General features: G+C 36.6%; 2 protein-coding genes across 3 annotated transcripts; both read right to left on the bottom strand.

The window, feature by feature from the left end:
- Nucleotides 1-12,370: 12,370 nt before the first annotated feature.
- On the bottom strand, nucleotides 12,371-14,116 carry LOC141672937 (serine carboxypeptidase-like 34). Its single transcript, XM_074479634.1, has 5 exons — nucleotides 13,781-14,116; nucleotides 13,573-13,650; nucleotides 12,875-12,994; nucleotides 12,610-12,781; nucleotides 12,371-12,467 (listed from the first exon to the last, which is right to left on the bottom strand). Exons 1-4 carry the CDS (start codon nucleotides 13,955-13,957, stop codon nucleotides 12,611-12,613), a joined length of 546 nt encoding a protein of 181 aa, XP_074335735.1. The 5' UTR covers nucleotides 13,958-14,116; the 3' UTR covers nucleotides 12,371-12,467; nucleotide 12,610.
- Nucleotides 14,117-14,674: 558 nt separating this feature from the next.
- LOC141672938 (adenylosuccinate synthetase, chloroplastic-like) lies at nucleotides 14,675-16,756 on the bottom strand. Of its 2 annotated transcripts, none has more exons than XR_012555746.1 (5): nucleotides 16,650-16,756; nucleotides 16,346-16,435; nucleotides 16,191-16,261; nucleotides 14,837-15,019; nucleotides 14,675-14,730 (listed from the first exon to the last, which is right to left on the bottom strand). XR_012555746.1 is itself a non-coding variant. In XM_074479635.1 (5 exons), the coding sequence occupies exons 3-5, from the start codon at nucleotides 16,200-16,202 to the stop codon at nucleotides 14,719-14,721; spliced, it is 231 nt and encodes a 76-aa protein (XP_074335736.1). In that variant the 5' UTR covers nucleotides 16,203-16,261; nucleotides 16,346-16,435; nucleotides 16,650-16,756; the 3' UTR covers nucleotides 14,675-14,718. The 2 variants fall into 2 exon arrangements, 1 of the variants encoding a protein (XP_074335736.1); XM_074479635.1 differs by having other exon boundaries at nucleotides 16,167-16,261.
- Between the last annotated feature and the right edge of the window lie 463 nt (nucleotides 16,757-17,219).

The raw sequence follows: 17,219 nt of genomic DNA, 5'->3' as shown, positions 1-17,219 counted from the left end.
TAAATTAGTGGAGTTTGATTTAATTTTGGGAATGGACTGGCTATCTAGCAATGATGCTCAGATAGACTGTAAGGGGAAGAAAGTTAAGTTGAATATCCGAGGAAAGAAAGAAGTCATATTTAGAGGAAAGAGGCAGACGCATAAATTTTTGACTATGGCCCAGGCCAAAAGGATGCTACGAAAAGGAAATGAGGCTTACCTAGCCTATGTGGTGGACACGCAGATGGAGGTGCCCAACTTACAAGATATTCCGGTAGTCAACGAATTTGAAGATGTATTCCCACAAGACCTTCCGGATTACCATCCGATAGAGTGATTGAATTTGCTATTGAGTTGGCCCCAGGGACGGCGCCAGTTTCAAAAGCACCTTACCGGTTAGCCCCGTTAGAAATGAAGGAATTAGCTACTCAATTGCAGGAACTCTTGGATAAGGGTATGATAAGACCTAGTGTGTCTCCGTGGGGAGCACCAGTGTTATTTGTTAAGAAGAAGGATGGGAGCATGAGGCTGTGCATCGACTACCGAGAGTTGAACAAGCTAACCATAAAGAACAGGTACCCGTTACCTCGAATAGACGATCTGTTCGACCAGCTAAAGGATGTTGTTTATTTTTCCAAGATTGACCTGGGAACTGGATATCACCAGCTAAAGATTAAACCCGAAGATATTCTCAAGACCGCATTCCGTACCAGGTATGGGCACTATGAGTTCTTGGTAATGTCCTTTGGATTAACCAACGCCCCAACAGCTTTCATGGATTTAATGAACAGAGTATTTAAGAAGTACTTGGACAAGTGTGTGATAGTTTTTATCGATGATATTTTAATCTACTCAAGGACTGAGGTAGAACATGCAGAGCATTTGAGGATAGCTCTAGGAATACTCAGAGAGGAACAGTTATATGCCAAATTCTCGAAGTGTGAATTCTGGCGGAATGAAGTACAGTTTTTAGGACATGTGATCAATAAAGAAGGAGTATTGGTCGACCCCTCCAAGATAGAGGCGGTCTCAAATTGGGAAAGGCCAACCACACCCACAGAGGTAAGAAGTTTCATAGGATTGGTCGGCTACTATCGTAGATTTGTACAGGACTTTGCAAAGATCGCAGCCCCTTTGACACGACTTACTTGTAAGACAGAGAAGTTTGAATGGACAGAAAAATGCGAGAACAGTTTTCAGGAATTAAAGAAAAGGTTGATAACGGCCCCGGTGTTGGCATTGTCGGACGGAAAAGGAGATTTTGTGATATATAGTGACGCGTCGCATAAAGGATTAGGGTGTGTGCTTATGCAGCATGGTAAGGTGATTGCGTATGCGTCGAGACAACTGAAGGAATACGAGATTATATATCCTACTCATGACCTTGAGCTCGTGGCAATAGTTTTTGCCTTAAAAATTTGGAGGCACTACTTGTATGGAGAGAAGTGCGAGATTTTCACAGACCATAAGAGCCTCAAGTACATATTTACGCAGAAAGAGCTCAATATGCGCCAGAGGAGATGGTTAGAACTAATCAAGGACTATGATTGTGAGATTCTCTATCATCCAGGGAAAGCCAATGTGGTGGCTAACGCCCTTAGCAGAAAGGAAAGACTCAAAATGATAATGACTTCGGAGGAATTGATAATGGATTTCGAGAGAATGGAAATAGAAGTAAAGGTAACCGGAACCGGAACTGAAAAACTGTTTGAGATCTAGATGCAGCCAGAGTTATTGGAAAAGATCAGATTGTGCCAAGAGAAAGTAATCAATGAAGGCAGAGAGTCAATGACTGGAGAAGAGATCCATACTGAGAAAGATGATAAAGGGATAATGAGGTACTCCTATCGGATTTGGGTTCCGAATGTTCAAGAGCTTAAAGACGAGATTTTGGATGACAGCCATAGTTCAAGGTATTCCATTCACCCGGGAAGCACCAAGATGTATAGGGATTTGAAGGAGTATTACTGGTGGCCCAACATGAAGAGGGACGTAGCAGAATGGGTAAGCAAATGCTTGACTTGCCAAAGAGTAAAGGCAGAGCACCTGAGACCCAGTGGACTTTTACGACCCCTGGATATACCCGAATGGAAATGTGAACAGATAGCCATGGATTTTGTTGTCGGTTTACCAAGGACGAAAGCCAACCATGATGCCATATGGGTGATTATAGACCGACTGACAAAGTTAGCCCATTTCATCCCTATCAATAAGAGATACACAGTCGATAGACTAGTGGACATTTACCTTAAGGAAATAGTGACGCGACATGGAGTCCCAGCGTCCATTGTCTCAGACCGAGACCCCAGGTTCAACTCCAGATTTTGGAGGAGCTTTCAAGAATGTGCGGGGACCAAGTTAAATATGAGTACCACTTACCATCCCCAGACGGATGGGCAGAGTGAAAGGACCATCCAGACACTAGAGGATATGTTGAGTGTAACACCCCCAAATCCGGGGTCGGGGATTCGGGTTGTCACGAGTTCCATTTCCTTTATCAATACTTAATCTTAACAGTCAACCAACTACTGAGTACTGTGACCCCACAATACACACACACACAAGTTATAGTCTCAGAGATGAATATCAAAAATAACACAAGTCATTTTATTCCACAATTATAAACCGTTACACCTTAAAAGGGTTTCTGAATAAATTTACATTTCTTTGCCATTATTACAATTCATAAAGATACATAAGTCTGGTACATCAAAAGTTGAAAGCCTAGCCTATTGGTAGTTCCTACCTCAGCTACAGCGACATCAACGCCTATAGAAAACTGCGGAACGTTTCCTATCCGCTCGCAAATTGGGAGCTTGGTCCTGTTCATCTTGTCTGTCTGTTGTTGTGTGATGAAAGAAGAAAGAAAGGGTGAGCAACAAGCCCACCGAAATAATATGTATATAATTAAAATATATGAGCATTCTCATAGTACTCATGAAGTCTTGGTCAAGAAGAAATGAACCAAGTTGATATCTTAACGCGACCAAGTCGCAAAATATTCAGTATATATATACCTATATACTTTTCACAATCTTTGAAATCCTCTGACATGTATAATATACACAGAGTTCCAGTTTATAAATGTATAAAAATATTGTTGCAAGGTGATCTCATATATCTAACCTTGTCTCAACGTTTTTCTGAAAATTTTTGACATGCACAAGATAATCATTTACTAGATATAAGTTTAAAAGATGAAGTTACAAGATACTCCAATATACTTATATCTTTTCTGAATACTACTTGAACTACCACCGTTCAATGTATAAATAGTTCATCCCATAGATTAAGCTACAAGACAAAACTTGTATAGAATCAATCTTTGAAATATCATCAAAATGAAATGAAGTTACGAGATACTTCATTTGACGAAAACATCATTTTGAAAACTCGACCCTGCCAACACTCAACAATCGCCCAGCCGTAGCCTTTCTATCGAAGTGCTCTGGGTAGTGTTGCAGAAATATCCAATTGGATGATGAACTCATTACGGGAGTTTGCCGCGCCAGGAAGACCACTCACGATGATCAGTCGCAGTAGTGCAACCCCACCATTTTCTACATGTAGAGGAGAACCTGTCGGATTTATTTGTCAACCAAACACTGGACTCCTAAGGAATGGACCGTCTTAACGGAACTTCCAGGCCATTTGGGCCAATATAATAAGGTTGGGCCGGCGCCACTCGACCACTTACGCCACTCCTAGTTCAGATGAAATCCATGACTCTGAAACGTAAAGCTTGTCCCCCCTTTCCCCAAGTAGAAACTTGTTGATACGGCTCCACCAAGAAGTCGTATCTAGTTGGAAAGGAAAACTCACCGATATTTCCCATGCGGTGTCTGTTAATGGATTAACTTGTTCTAAGAATTTTACTTCCCGAGTGTTGGGTAAGTAATCAAAAACTCTTTTATCAAAATAACAACCTTGTTGCGAATATAAAATACACCACAGAGCCGGATCCCTCAGGTTTTGAGCGAGTATTTAAATCCCCTTCGAAAGGAAGATCATTTGAAGACTCGAAAACATTTTTAAGAATGTTTGGAGTAATGCTGATTTAGTAAAATAAATCAGTCCCGATATATTAGAAAATATCTGAATATTATATTTAAATAATATTCCCATAAGGGTGATCCTTATAAAAATAATCGAGGTAGGAGTTTTAAAACTCATAATTGAAATGAATATTAAATAACCAAAGATATACTTATACGAAAGTAGGATCTTTATTTGAATAATCAAAAGTGAGTTTGATTATCGACACATTATTCTTTAATAAAATAAAGAATAATAATTATTAAATAATCGAAGTCATAAGTCCTCGAATGAACATTCAAATAATAATATTCATTAAATAAAATAAACAGAGTCATATGTCCTCGAATGAATATTCAAAATAATATTCATTAATAAAATAGACGGAGTCATAAGCCCTCGAATGAATATTCAAAATAATATTTATTAATAAAATAAAGTTATCGAATAAACCTTATTCGATTCATAGTTTTGAAAACTATCTATATATATATATATAAATATAAATATAATATACTCGGGAACATCGACTCCCAGTTTTAGAAAATGTTCACCTTTGGGTCCCCTATACTAAGAGTATACGCAACTACTGCTTATTTCTAGCATAGGTATTATGCAACTTATAAGCAATTGAATCAACAATATATATCAAGATTATGAAATAGACATGCATATATACCATATCAAATGCTCTAATATATCGCAAGATTTGCTAATTAACCACCATGCATCTATCACAAGATAATGCATATACATATGTATACATCACAACAACAGTATAACGGGTAGAAAACTTGCCTGAGTGTTCCCGGATAGACTTAAGCTGAGAGTGGGTTCGATAACCTATGAACAACAACATAAGTCAGAATTAAACCCCGGTCTCTTAAGAAACTAGACTTTAACCAATTGAACCCTAATGTCCCCTTATGGTCACTCCTACGCTTAACGAATCATATAAGTCGTTCGAGTACCCTCGGCTCCACCATTTTTAATAAATTAACCATTAAGAATTTTAAGGCGATTCTTTCACGAGTACTCTACCAACTTCCTAATCCACTTTACATAATTGTTTCATACTCCAATTAGTCATTTTGGGCCTTAACCAAGGTCTCAAAGTAAAGTGAGGGGTAAAGGTTCGTTCGTCAAACGCCGTTACTTAAAACGGTCGTTTCTCCTAAACCGTAAATCAGATCTAAGCGAACCACATACCAAAACGAAGCTTACGACATGATCTAGCTAAAAATGGAAAATTTAAAGATTGGTCAGTGAGTTATCTGGTCCGAGATTCATGTACAACAGTCTAAGGAAAACGGGCATTACGACGACTATATTTACAAGTTTTCCAAGTTTCTCACTACACCAAAACCTCACCAAACAACCCACAATTATTAACACATCAAAACCTCAACTACATAATACTATACCAGTCCTTATTCTCCATATTCTTCATCTCAACCAACCACAATCAAGTTCTATTAACTATAACAAGATTCATTCACCAAATCACTCCAATTTCAAATCAAACTACTAATAATCAAAGATCATGCTTCTCATTTTGAAACCAACCATCAAACTCACAAATAGTAAAATTAAAGGCTATGGTTTGAAGTTTATACCTTCCTTGGTAGGTGTTAAGTTGCTAGGAAGCCTTAGGGAGCCTCCTACAAGCTTGATCTTTCCAAAGAAATCAAGAACACAAAGTTAGGCTTTGAAATTTCTAAGAGTATGATTGAAAGAACTGTAAAAATGAGGGTCTTACTATGCTTTTTTGGACGATACTTGTGAACTATAGTTGTAGGCCATCTCAATACCTTTCCAACGAGCTATAGAACACAACATTTGAGTGAGTATTGAAGGAGATATGACAATTTCAAGTTGCTGGGTTTGTTTTGGCCAAGAGCTTCTCTTCATGGGAACAAAGTCAAATTTTTAATTTTGTGTTATGATATTTTGCTTGGTTGATTTTCTTTTTGGCTTGGCAAATTTTGATCTTTTACCATGGTAACTTTTGCATGGCCAAGAATCAACCAACAACACACTTCTTTTTGTCATGCTTATGTCACCATGCTTGTGTCACCTTTTTAACACATGTCCTTTCCTTGTGGTTTGATGATGTCACAATCCTTGGCTTCTTGTACAAGCTTGTCTCTTGGTCGCTTATTTGTTTTACGGTTCACTTAACTTTCGTTCTCGTTCGTCATTTGAGGGATCATATCTGGGATCTTATTACTTGGGTTCCCCTAAACCTTTCTCAATATTTTATATTCCTTTTATGATCCTCTCTTATAATCCTTGAATTTAAATCCTTTTAATCATGTTACCTTATACTCATTTCTTTCGGTATCTGGTGGATTTTCGGAAAAAATCAAAGTGTCCGGATTCGAATTCTAACGACCCACACTCATTTACTTTATGGAATACTAATACGATCTTAGAATTTCCATAAAGTACTCCTATATAGCGTGATCTGATAATTTTCCTTAATCAGCATCATCGGCAAAAGTTACTATTTATCCGTGTTTCAAAAATTCCAAAAATTGGGGTTATTACAGTCTCCCCTCCTTAAAAGGATTCCGTCCCGGAATCAGATAGAAAATAAATAGGGATACTTTCTTAGCATTGTACTTTCTAACTCTCAAGTCAATTTTCCCACATTGTGGTTCTATCATCAAACTCTGACTAGTTTGATAACCCTTCTCCTAATCACTTGTTCCTTTTCAATCTATAACCTTTCCCGGTTGCTCCATATAGGTTACGTCTGGTTGCATGTCTATGCGCTCATATGCCCCTATTTGTCTGGCATCCGGATTACACTTCCTTAACATTGATACGTGGAACACGTTATGAACTTGCTACAGGGTTGGGGGTAGGGCTAGCTCATATGCTAAATTCCCAATACGTCTTAATATCTCCAAGGGTCCAACAATTCGTGGGCTTAGCTTTCCTTTCTTTCCGAACCTCATCCATCCTTTCCAAGGGAATACCTATAACAGCACTAGGTCCCCTACTTCCTATTCTTTGTCCTTTTGTGTCAAATCAACATACTTCTTATGTCCATCTTGGGCTACTACCAGCCGTCCTCTGATTAGATCTATTATATCCCTGGTCATTTGGACCACTGCTGGTCCGAGCATCTTGCGCTCTGCAACTTCATCCTAGCGTAAGGGAGATCGACATTGTGTTCCCTCAAGGATCTCATAAGGCGACATCTCGATACTAACATACGATCTATTTTCGTAAGAAAACTCAATCCGTGTTAAGTGATCATTCCAAATTCTTTCAAGTCTATCACGCAGACTCTCATCATAGCTTCTTGCGCTATAGGTTTTGCTTCTCAATACCCACTCTTTTCCAGTTCGTAATCGTTACTATCTTTTGTACCTAATATTATACTGGTTACATTTTTGCTCGTTAGCGTTCTATAAGCTTTTAATAATTGCGTCAACCTTAGTATCACGAACGCGTTAGATTCGGAATACCACCGCACTGATACTACTTCCTTTCTAGCTGCTTCCATCTTTAAAAGCTTAATCCATCGTATAGAAGTAAAAGATTTTATTGAGAGATCACTATGATCATGAACACTTGTTACATCGCATAGTTAGTACAGAAGGTGGCCAGCCTTTAGTACTTGACAAAATTAAACAATAGATGGTATCCTACTAGGCTTCTATCACACAGATAGATAGTCATTCGGTAATACCTCCCCTTCTGGAAGGGTTGTTCTTCTCAGCTTATACAAAATGAAAAGGAGAGAAAAAAATGAATTGAAGAGAATTGTATATGAAAAAGTACTGCCACAATATCTGGCTTGGAATCTACCTCTGAACTATAGAGGTTTGTCATAGGAGAACAAGACATTTATATATCAACATCAAGTATTATAGCTGTTAGGAATATGTGTATTAGTTTGATGATAAGTTAAACAAAACACTTAAGTAGAAATCTAGTGTTTGTAGCCTCAACGGATAAGACCATCTTGGCTATCCGTTGAAGGAGTAGCTTTACTTAGCAATAAGTTTAGTATTGTAGCACATTTCATTCTCTGGATTCAAGTTGTAATTCTTAGATGTTGTAGGAAATTATCAGTCATGTTGACTACTAGTGGATATGCAAATAGGAGGGCTAATTATAAATATTTCATGCCTTGTAATTTTGTATAAGTGAAGAAGTATCAACTGATATTGAAGACCTTCAACGGATAAGAAACAAAGCTTCAACGGATGTCTCTAATGCTTCAACGGATAATATCCATCAACGGATAAGTGCTTCAACGGATAAAGACTTCAACTGATAATGCATCAACGGATAAAGCTTCAATGGATAAAGCCTCAACGGATAAGGCATCAACGGATGAAAGCTTCAACGGATGCTTAGTTCATTAGTAGTTGATAGTGACAATTCACAAGCTGACAGAGGCACATGGGTTGACAGAGATAAACTGGAATATGGAAGCCTCTAGGAGGAATCAAGAAAATGCAGCATTTCCATTCTGATGCAAACAAGGGAGTATTCAAAGATTCACAGATTATCCTAGATTGCATTGGATAGAGAAATGAAGAAGAAACATGTGAAGAATCTTTTTAATTGTATTTTACAGTTTTGTCTTCACTTGTAAACTTGGTGATATATAAACCAAGTAGCAGCTAGTAATTAGATAAGAATTTTCCAGAGCTGTTCAGAAATATCCAGAGAGAAAATCATCTAGTTTGTACTAGGAAGCAGCTGTGATTTAATTCTTTGAATCACAGATTTTCTGAAATAACACATCTCTGGTTGAACAACAAATCCACCAGAAAAGTTTTTAAGTTCTTTGTGTTCTTTACATTTGTGTTTGAATATATATCTGTCTGTATTAGCTTCAAGCAATTCACACACTTGTTCTCAAAAACACTTAGCCTTAGAAACTGCTCAAAACTTGAAAAAGTTTTGAGATTTACATTCAACTCCCCTTCTGTAAATCTCATTATTAGTCCACTGGGAACAACAATTGGTATCAGAGCAAGCTCTTAACATTCAAAGAGTTTAAAGATCTATTCTGCTAACATCATGAGTAAGAAGGATATTGGTGTAAAGATTCCAATCCTGGAAAGAGATAACTATCATCACTGGAAAGTGAAGATGCATTTACATCTTCTCTCTCAAGATGAAAGCTACATCAACTGCATTGAAAATGGTCCTCACATCCCACACAAGGTGGCCACAGCTGCTACTGCTACAGTTGCTGTTGGACAGTCTATTCCCAAGCCAAAGGCAGAATGGACTGTTGAAGATATTGAAGAGGTCCACAAGGACAAGAAAGCCATGAACATTCTGTTTAATGGCCTGGATCAAGATATGTTTGACAATGTCATCAACAGCCAAACTGCTAAGGAAATTTGGGATACTGTGCAGCTTATCTGTGAAGGCACTGAGCAAGTTAGAGAAAACAAAATGCAGCTTCTCATTCAACAGTATGAATATTTTCACTTTGAAGAAGGAGAATCATTGAATGATACCTTCAACAGATTTCAGAAACTATTGAATAGATTAAAGCTGTATGGGATAGTGTACCAAGTCAAGGACTCCAATTTAAAATTTCTAAGGTCTCTACCAAAGGAATGGAAGCCGATGACTGTTTCTCTAAGAAATTCTCAAGATTATAAGGACTTCACACTTGAAAGATTATATGGAATTTTGAAGAAATATGAACTTGAGACGGAGCAAGATGAGCTGTTGGAAAAGGGAAAGAGAAAAGGAGGATCAGTTGCACTTGTAGCTGACAGTGAGAAGGTTGAAGCCAGGAATGAGGAAAAGACAATGCCAAGTCTCAAAATTGGCACAAGCAAATTAGAATCAAGCAAGGGTAAAGAGCAAGTAGCTGAGGATGAAGACAATTCCAGTCAGGATGACTCTGATGATATTGATGAACATCTGGCCTTTCTGTCCAGGAGGTTTGCAAAGATGAAGTTCAGGAAAAATACAAAATTCACTAAGCCAAACAAAAACATGGTGGACAAATCAAAGTTCAGATGTTACAACTGTGGCATTAGTGGACACTTTGCAAGTGAGTGTAGGTAGCCAACTTCTGATAAAAAGAAATTTGAGCAAGTTGATTACAAAAAGAAGTATTTTGATTTGCTCAAACAAAAGGAAAGAGCTTTTCTCACTCAAGATGATTGGGCAGCAGATGGGGTCAATGAAGATGATGATGTGGAATATGTCTACCTAGCCCTGATGGCTAATTCTGATGAAAATAAAACTAGTTCATCAAGCAACCAGGTAATTACTACTGATCTCTCTCAGCTTTCTAAACATGAATGCAATGAAGCCATAAATGATATGTCCAATGAATTATATCATTTGTGTGTTTCCCTTAAATCACTAGCTAAAGAAAACACTAGGATCAAAGAGAATAATGTGTTTTTAAGTGATAGGAATGCTGTGTTAGAGAATCAGGTAATTGAGCTTGAAAAGATTAAACTTAAATGCTTGACTGTTGAGAGTGAACTAGAAGAAGCTGTTAAGAAAGTAGAAATTCTTTCTAAACAGTTAGAAAGTGAGCAAGAGGTAATCAAGGCCTGGAAAACATCTAGGGATGTTAGTGTTCAAATTGCCAAGGTTCAGGGAATTGAATCATTCTGTGAGGATGCCTGGAAGAAAAATAAAAAGGAGTTAGAATTAATTGATGGATTGTCAACGGATGTGGAATCAACGGATGATGAAAGTTATCCGTTGAAGGAAGAAAAGGAGCATCCGTTGAAGGCTCATCAATTAAAATAGGCAAGTAATTTTAAAAATAAAAACCTTAATAAGAAGAATGATTCAACTCTCAAGAACTTTGTCAAAGAAGGAGCTAGCACATCCAAAGATCCCAGTAAGGTGAATATAGGACACATGACTTTAGATCAGCTGAGAAATAGGCTTAAGTTGGTTGAGGATAAGAAGGAAACTAAAAGAAAACCTAAAAGAAATGGGAAGGTAGGGATTAATAAACATAACAATTACACACCTGATAGGTATGCTTCTAGAAAATGCTGTGTGCATTGTAAAAGTGTTAATCACCTATCTGATAATTGCAAATATGTTAAAAATACTCTCATGCCTTCAAATCCCTCCATGCCTAACATGTCTATGTCACCTCTGCATGCCATGCCTGTTTAGTCTCATCAGAATCCCCATGCACATTTTGCAAACATGCCATATATTAATAATCCTTATTTTACTGCATTTAGTATGCCTCAAATGCTATACAATATGCCTATGTGGAATAACATGTTTGCACAATCTATGCCTTATCAATCAAATGTGCTAAATGATTCTGTGACTAACCCTACACTTCAACCAACCACATCTGAGATCAAGGTTGACCCAAAGTTACCCAAGTCAAAAGATGCAGGAGGAATGAAGTCTAGGAAAAAGACTAACAAGGCTGGACCCAAGGAAACTTGGGTACCAAAATCAACTTGATTGATTTTGTTGTGTGCAGGGACAAAGAAGGAATCTATGGTACTTGGACAGTGGTTGTTCAAGACACATGCACTACAAGAAAAAAGTCCATAGACATCGCTTTTTGACCGATGTCTATGTTGTTTCACAACCGATGTTGATGTCGGTGATGTCTATTCTAGACATCGGTGGATACCCGATGTCTATACTCGATTAGACATCGATTTTAGTTAAAAAACAGATGTCTATGTGTTGATTATTTACATCAAATGCTATAAATAAATTATTTAATAACTAAATTACACCTAATTAAACATGTTAAACACATCATGAGCTATGTTTTTTGTCATAAAAACATCTATAATTTTGACAGAGGTGATGTAAAATGGCATATTAAACATCTGTTTCTTTAATGAAAGGTGATGTCTAATTTAGCGTATAGACATCACTTTTTTCTAGAATGAAGTGATGTATATGTATCATTTAGACTTGAACATGTTAGTCTTTCACATCAGTTATTTGTCTGAAACTGATGTACATTGCGTTTTTTGACATCAGTTTTGTTTGGTTAAAAGTGATGTTTATAATGTCACTTGACATCAGTTTTATCTTAAACAAAGTGATTTATATGTTTCATTTAGACTTGAACCTGGATTTCTTTGACATCAGTGTTTTACCTTAAAGTGATGTACATTATCTTTTTGACATCAGCTTTTCTTATATACATGTCAAGTGCTAAACACTGCTAACACAAAAGAAATAAACAAGATTTATGTAAGACCATGTAAATGGGTAGCCAGTATATTGAAAATTTCTTCAATCAGTAGTAATATCTCTTAAACTCTCTCTTGCATAGCAGGTTTACTATACATACACCTAAACACTAATGACCATAAAAGTAAGACATGATGTATATGAACGATTAGCTGCCTAACATTTACAGATAAAACTCAGATGCCACTGAGTCATTCTGTACTCGTTTCATATTATCTTCTAAAAGAGCTCCATTAACTGCTGGACAACATCTGATGAGCAAGGAAAGTAAACACTGCATGTTATTAACTTTATACAAGCAAAGTTTATCCAAAAGTATAATGATCGTAAGTTATATACCTATTTCATAGCAAGTAATGTTTAGTCTAGTAATAATAGACTCCGGATGGCGACCTCATGAGGAAGTGTTTAGGATATTGGAGACATTTGTTTGAGGAAGCTCTCCAGCCAAAAAGGAAGAGAACAAAGCAAGTGCACGAGAAGGCTGATAACTTGGAACAAAATGTCGGGATCCCCTTACAGTCACAAATGTCAAATTTTTGTATCCAACTGCATATCCTCCCACCTTGAAAAACATCATCGAAGAAATTAATGATTCGTGATTTGACAACTAGAGGAAGGGTTTTGTGTGTGCTTGCTGATAATGTAGTATTTGTACCTCAGCCTTAGTGTACCAGGGGTACCATTGTGTTTTGACTGTAGTTTGAAGATAGTCTATGGCATATCTTGTTGTTGTCACTGACACTACGCCATCCGTGTCCCCGCTGCACTGATGCCAGACACTGATGCCACTGCACATAAGATGAATTTGTTACTTCATTTGATTAACATTTAAATTATAACACCTGACAAAAAAAATCATAATATGTATGTTACAGTTATTTGTCTTTCATGGATTTTTACACAAAGCTTTATAAAAACTTCATTAACCTATTTGCAGGAAAAACATCCATAGCAGTATATCTAATTGGGGCAAATGAGATGGATAAAAGTAATGGTTTAAAACACACAGGAACAACCTCATGAAAAGGAGGAAGTAGCCTGATGGACAAGACCTAGCCACTGTGACCCATTCGTTTGATTCTCGCCTTTGAATACTTGCTAGGATTAGGAAAACACTACAGGGCCAATGAGAATAATGTATTAGGGTTCTAAACTTGGTCCAAAGTCATGTGTACTAATCTTGTAAGAATTGAAATGAAAAACTGCTTTGTAGTATGGTGTTTTTGGCTCTAATTATCAACCACCAGCACATTGAAACTCTATAGAGGCTTTCTGTATCATTAATAGTGAATTAAAAACTGATTTTTGGAACACAATATAAGTGGTCTTATATGACAAAAGACAGTAGTGCACCTGCTCCGATGTAGCATAAGTTCCATACTGAATCTTTGTGCGAAGCATAGCCTTTAAAGAAGCAAAGAGATATTGAACCTGAGGGAAACCCAAAGAACTTAACATTAGTTTCCCAGTTTGTTACTTTACATACTAGATATAATTAAACCAGGAACATATATAAGAAAACAAGGATCACTTAATACATCAAACACATAGAGAATCATACCTTCTCAACGATAGATATGAGCTTAAAAGTCAAGTACAGCCCCGCAATTAGAGATGAAAAGAGGCTTCCATATTCATTGTTCGAAAAGAAACGATACCAAACTGGAGCCGGAAGGAAAGCACGGTATAGCAGTACAACATACTCGACTAAAGTTAACATTTTTCCCTTGAAAAACATTTACAGTTAGAAAAGAAATATAATCTACAAAGAGTTAATATCTTGTATGAAGTTCTTTCACAATTTTTTTTATTATGTGGTGATACTAACATAAATATTTTTAGGTCCTTTGTTTTTAGTGTACATTGGCTCACCTGCTTACGGTACATTCTACCCCTGCTATTTTTGTAGTACATGAATATACTACACTTAAGAATCATTGATGCCTGACGAACCAATGCATCTGAAACAAAATAGATTATCATAATACATGGAGTGGCAAATAATAAGGTTACTCATATCAACATACACAACGCGTTCTTTCTCCTGTCAGCTGGAGAAAACAAAAGAATTTAAAAAGAATGTGTAGTAAGCATAATATAGTTCTACTTCTATACACTGTTTAAGAGATATTAAGAAATTTCCATGATTTTGTTAACATGTCTCAGATGTGTAAATTCAGTAGACAAAAACGCAAACAATAGAAATACAAGTTTTACACATTTCAAACAGCTCAGATTACTCTATTTTGATTAGATAGCACAATATGCAGTATAAAATTAGGTTTTCTTCAAATGTAATATATACTATAGAAAAGATACCAACTGCTTGCGGAAAATGGAATGGAAAAAGGCTAAAAACATATGAAGGGGAAGAGAAGTATGGATAAGGTAGGTTGAAGGGTATAATGGATTGCAAAATTCTTGTTCACCTATATAGCCAGACACAGATGCCACTGTTCCTTGATAACTGGCAAGACTGTTATTGGGGCTTCCGTATAATCAATTACACCACTACAGATAACAACATTATATAATTAGTCAGAGTACCAATTGTAAGTCAAATAATTTTAAGATTAGATGATAAGCTGTGATTTAACAATCTACTAGATATGTGTACCTGCAAGATTCCCATGTCTTTGGAGGAATAGTGACATGAGGGCATCCATCTCTTGTAATGAACGGGTACACCAACAAGCTCTTCTATTCTTTCCACGTAGTCACGTGCAGCCTTTGGCAGATCAGAGTAGTTTCTGATGGAAGAAATATCAGATTGCCAGCCAGGCATTTTTTCATATTCAACCTGAGGACAAAAGTATAAATAAACAATCAACAAAAATACAAGTCTTTCAGCATAGTGATACACCAGGAGCTGTAGCTTCAGCATGATAGACTATGCAAGTAGGATGGAACAAGTACAGCTTAGTCAGGCAAAATACAGTCATATCGGGCTTCATTACAAAAAAGAGATACACTATCAAGATGACTCATTCGGTTTGATATAGGAAATAATTAGTTTTGGTAACAGGGAATCCTTCATGAATATAAGGTATTGAAATGTAAAACAAGATGGATCAATCGGGCTGTATATTGCAAAGAGCTTTAAAGCAGTAAATTTTAATATGTTCAGTTGGAAAAATGGAAATAGATAGCACATAAGATGAATTTGTTACTTCATTTGATTAACATTTAAATCATAACACCTGAAAAAAAATCATAATATGTATGTTACAGTTATTTGTCTTTCATGGATTTTTACAACTTGTTCCTTCTCACGTGTTTGCTCATTCCACTCACCTTCACAAATCTTTCATCATCTTTTCCCAATAATCTATCAGATCTACTACTATAGTCTCTTATCTCCCTCCCTTCTATTTTTTACTTTCCTTCAGACGTGATACTGTCAGTATCAATCTTAGAGTAGTAAGGCACATGCAATAGATAGTAAAGCATGTGACCAGTAGTAATCTATTGTTCCTTTAAATTGAGTTTCCTCGTCTATGTATGCATTACCAATCTGCAAATTAAGGTACTCCATGTCAGTTATCATTGTTCATGTTTTATACGTGCTACCATGAAATGATTTCTACAGGTTCCATTTCCATTTAGGCCATGAGATATATGCTCCTTCACTACTAAAACCCACCTGCAGACTGTAACTAAAATCTACAGTTCTGGAATATAACAAGAAAAATAAAATCCACTAATCAGACCATAATATCAAAAACATCAAGCAAAAAACATCATTTCTTACATGCCTAAAATACTACATTCCAAATACAAAATATAAAACCTCTACAATTCCGCAACATAGCTAAAAAATCATCAAACCAAATTAACCACCGATAAATACCAAATCAAACATAACATCAGTCATCAAGCAAAATGGCTTCAGGATATTTAAGTAAAATGTGATTTCTTCTCAACACCGAGAATGATAGTATCACTACCTCTAACATCGACGGAGGCGTTACCTTTACGGACATCTTCGATAGCGTATTTCACTTGAAGTAGATGACCCTCCGGTGAGAACACGTTCATTGCTCTGTCATATCGAGCCATCTCTCCTTTATTAATTCTAACAAATCAAAGTAAAAAAACATAAAACTAAGTATGACATTAAACGGACCTAGATCGCAAAGAATTTCATATTTAGCTTTTGTGTGGTAGAAAGAATATCCAGAACTTGAAGCCACGTATCATGATTGATTTGCAATTCCTGTATAAAACAAATTCAAAATAATTAGTAACACCATACAGTACTTCAATTTGGATTTTTATTGTAAAAAATCCCCAATTCTAAAAACTAGGGTTTCGATTTAAAGGATTTTGATTAAAAAACTAGGGTTTCGATTTAAAAACCAGGGTTTCGATTAATGCAAAGAAGACCAATTAATTTTACTTTATAATATGAAAACGAAAAGAGAAATAACCTAATTGAAAGAGAGAGAGAGCTGATGAGCGAAGAGAGTAGAGAAAGCTGAGAGAAAAAGAGAGCATAGCAGATGTGGTGAGAGGTGGTGAGTAGCAGTGAGTGAGTAGTGATGAGAAGGGTGTGTTCTTGTCGGAGAGAGAGCTGTGAGAGAGAGCTGTGAGAGACAGAGAGAGCTGTGAGAGAGATGTGAGAGGGAGTGAGAATGAGAGAGTTTTTAGTTTTTATTTAATTTGAGAGGGGGAAACCTAAAATTGTCAAGGAGGGAATAAAAATTTTGTTAAGGGGGAAAAGAATTGAGGAGGCCGCGCGTTCCATTAAAAAACTCAACTTAAGACATCGGTTTTCAAATAGACGGTGTCTTAAAAATAGAAAGACATCGAATAAATGGGGTGATGTCAATTATGTTTGAGACATCAGTGGCATCAGTGACCGATGTCTAATGTGTGATGTCTATTAACATTTTTCTTGTAGTGATGACAGGAGATTTCACCCTGCTCACAGAGTTTAAGGAGAGAGCTGGCCCTAGCATAACCTTTGGAGATGACAGCAAAGGATTCACTATGGGATA

Source organism: Apium graveolens, chromosome 7 (genome assembly GCF_009905375.1).
Source record: "Apium graveolens cultivar Ventura chromosome 7, ASM990537v1, whole genome shotgun sequence".
NCBI lineage: Eukaryota > Viridiplantae > Streptophyta > Magnoliopsida > Apiales > Apiaceae > Apium > Apium graveolens.
This window is presented reverse-complemented; position numbering and strand designations above follow the sequence as displayed.

Excerpts from the sequence above, each read along its gene's own strand:
- LOC141672937 (XM_074479634.1), bottom strand. The coding sequence starts at position 13,957 with ATGTTTTTCAAGGGAAAAATGTTAACTTTAGTCGAGTATGTTGTACTG. Across the intron at positions 13,651-13,780 it reads TCATATCTATCGTTGAGAAG|GTTCAATATCTCTTTGCTTC; the intron begins GTATGATTCTCT and ends GGTTTCCCTCAG. Across the intron at positions 12,782-12,874 it reads CCTGGTACACTAAGGCTGAG|GTGGGAGGATATGCAGTTGG; the intron begins GTACAAATACTA and ends ATGTTTTTCAAG.
- LOC141672938 (XM_074479635.1), bottom strand. The coding sequence starts at position 16,202 with ATGTCCGTAAAGGTAACGCCTCCGTCGATGTTAGAG. Across the intron at positions 15,020-16,166 it reads CGCCTCCGTCGATGTTAGAG|GTTGAATATGAAAAAATGCC; the intron begins GTAGTGATACTA and ends TTTTGTCCTCAG.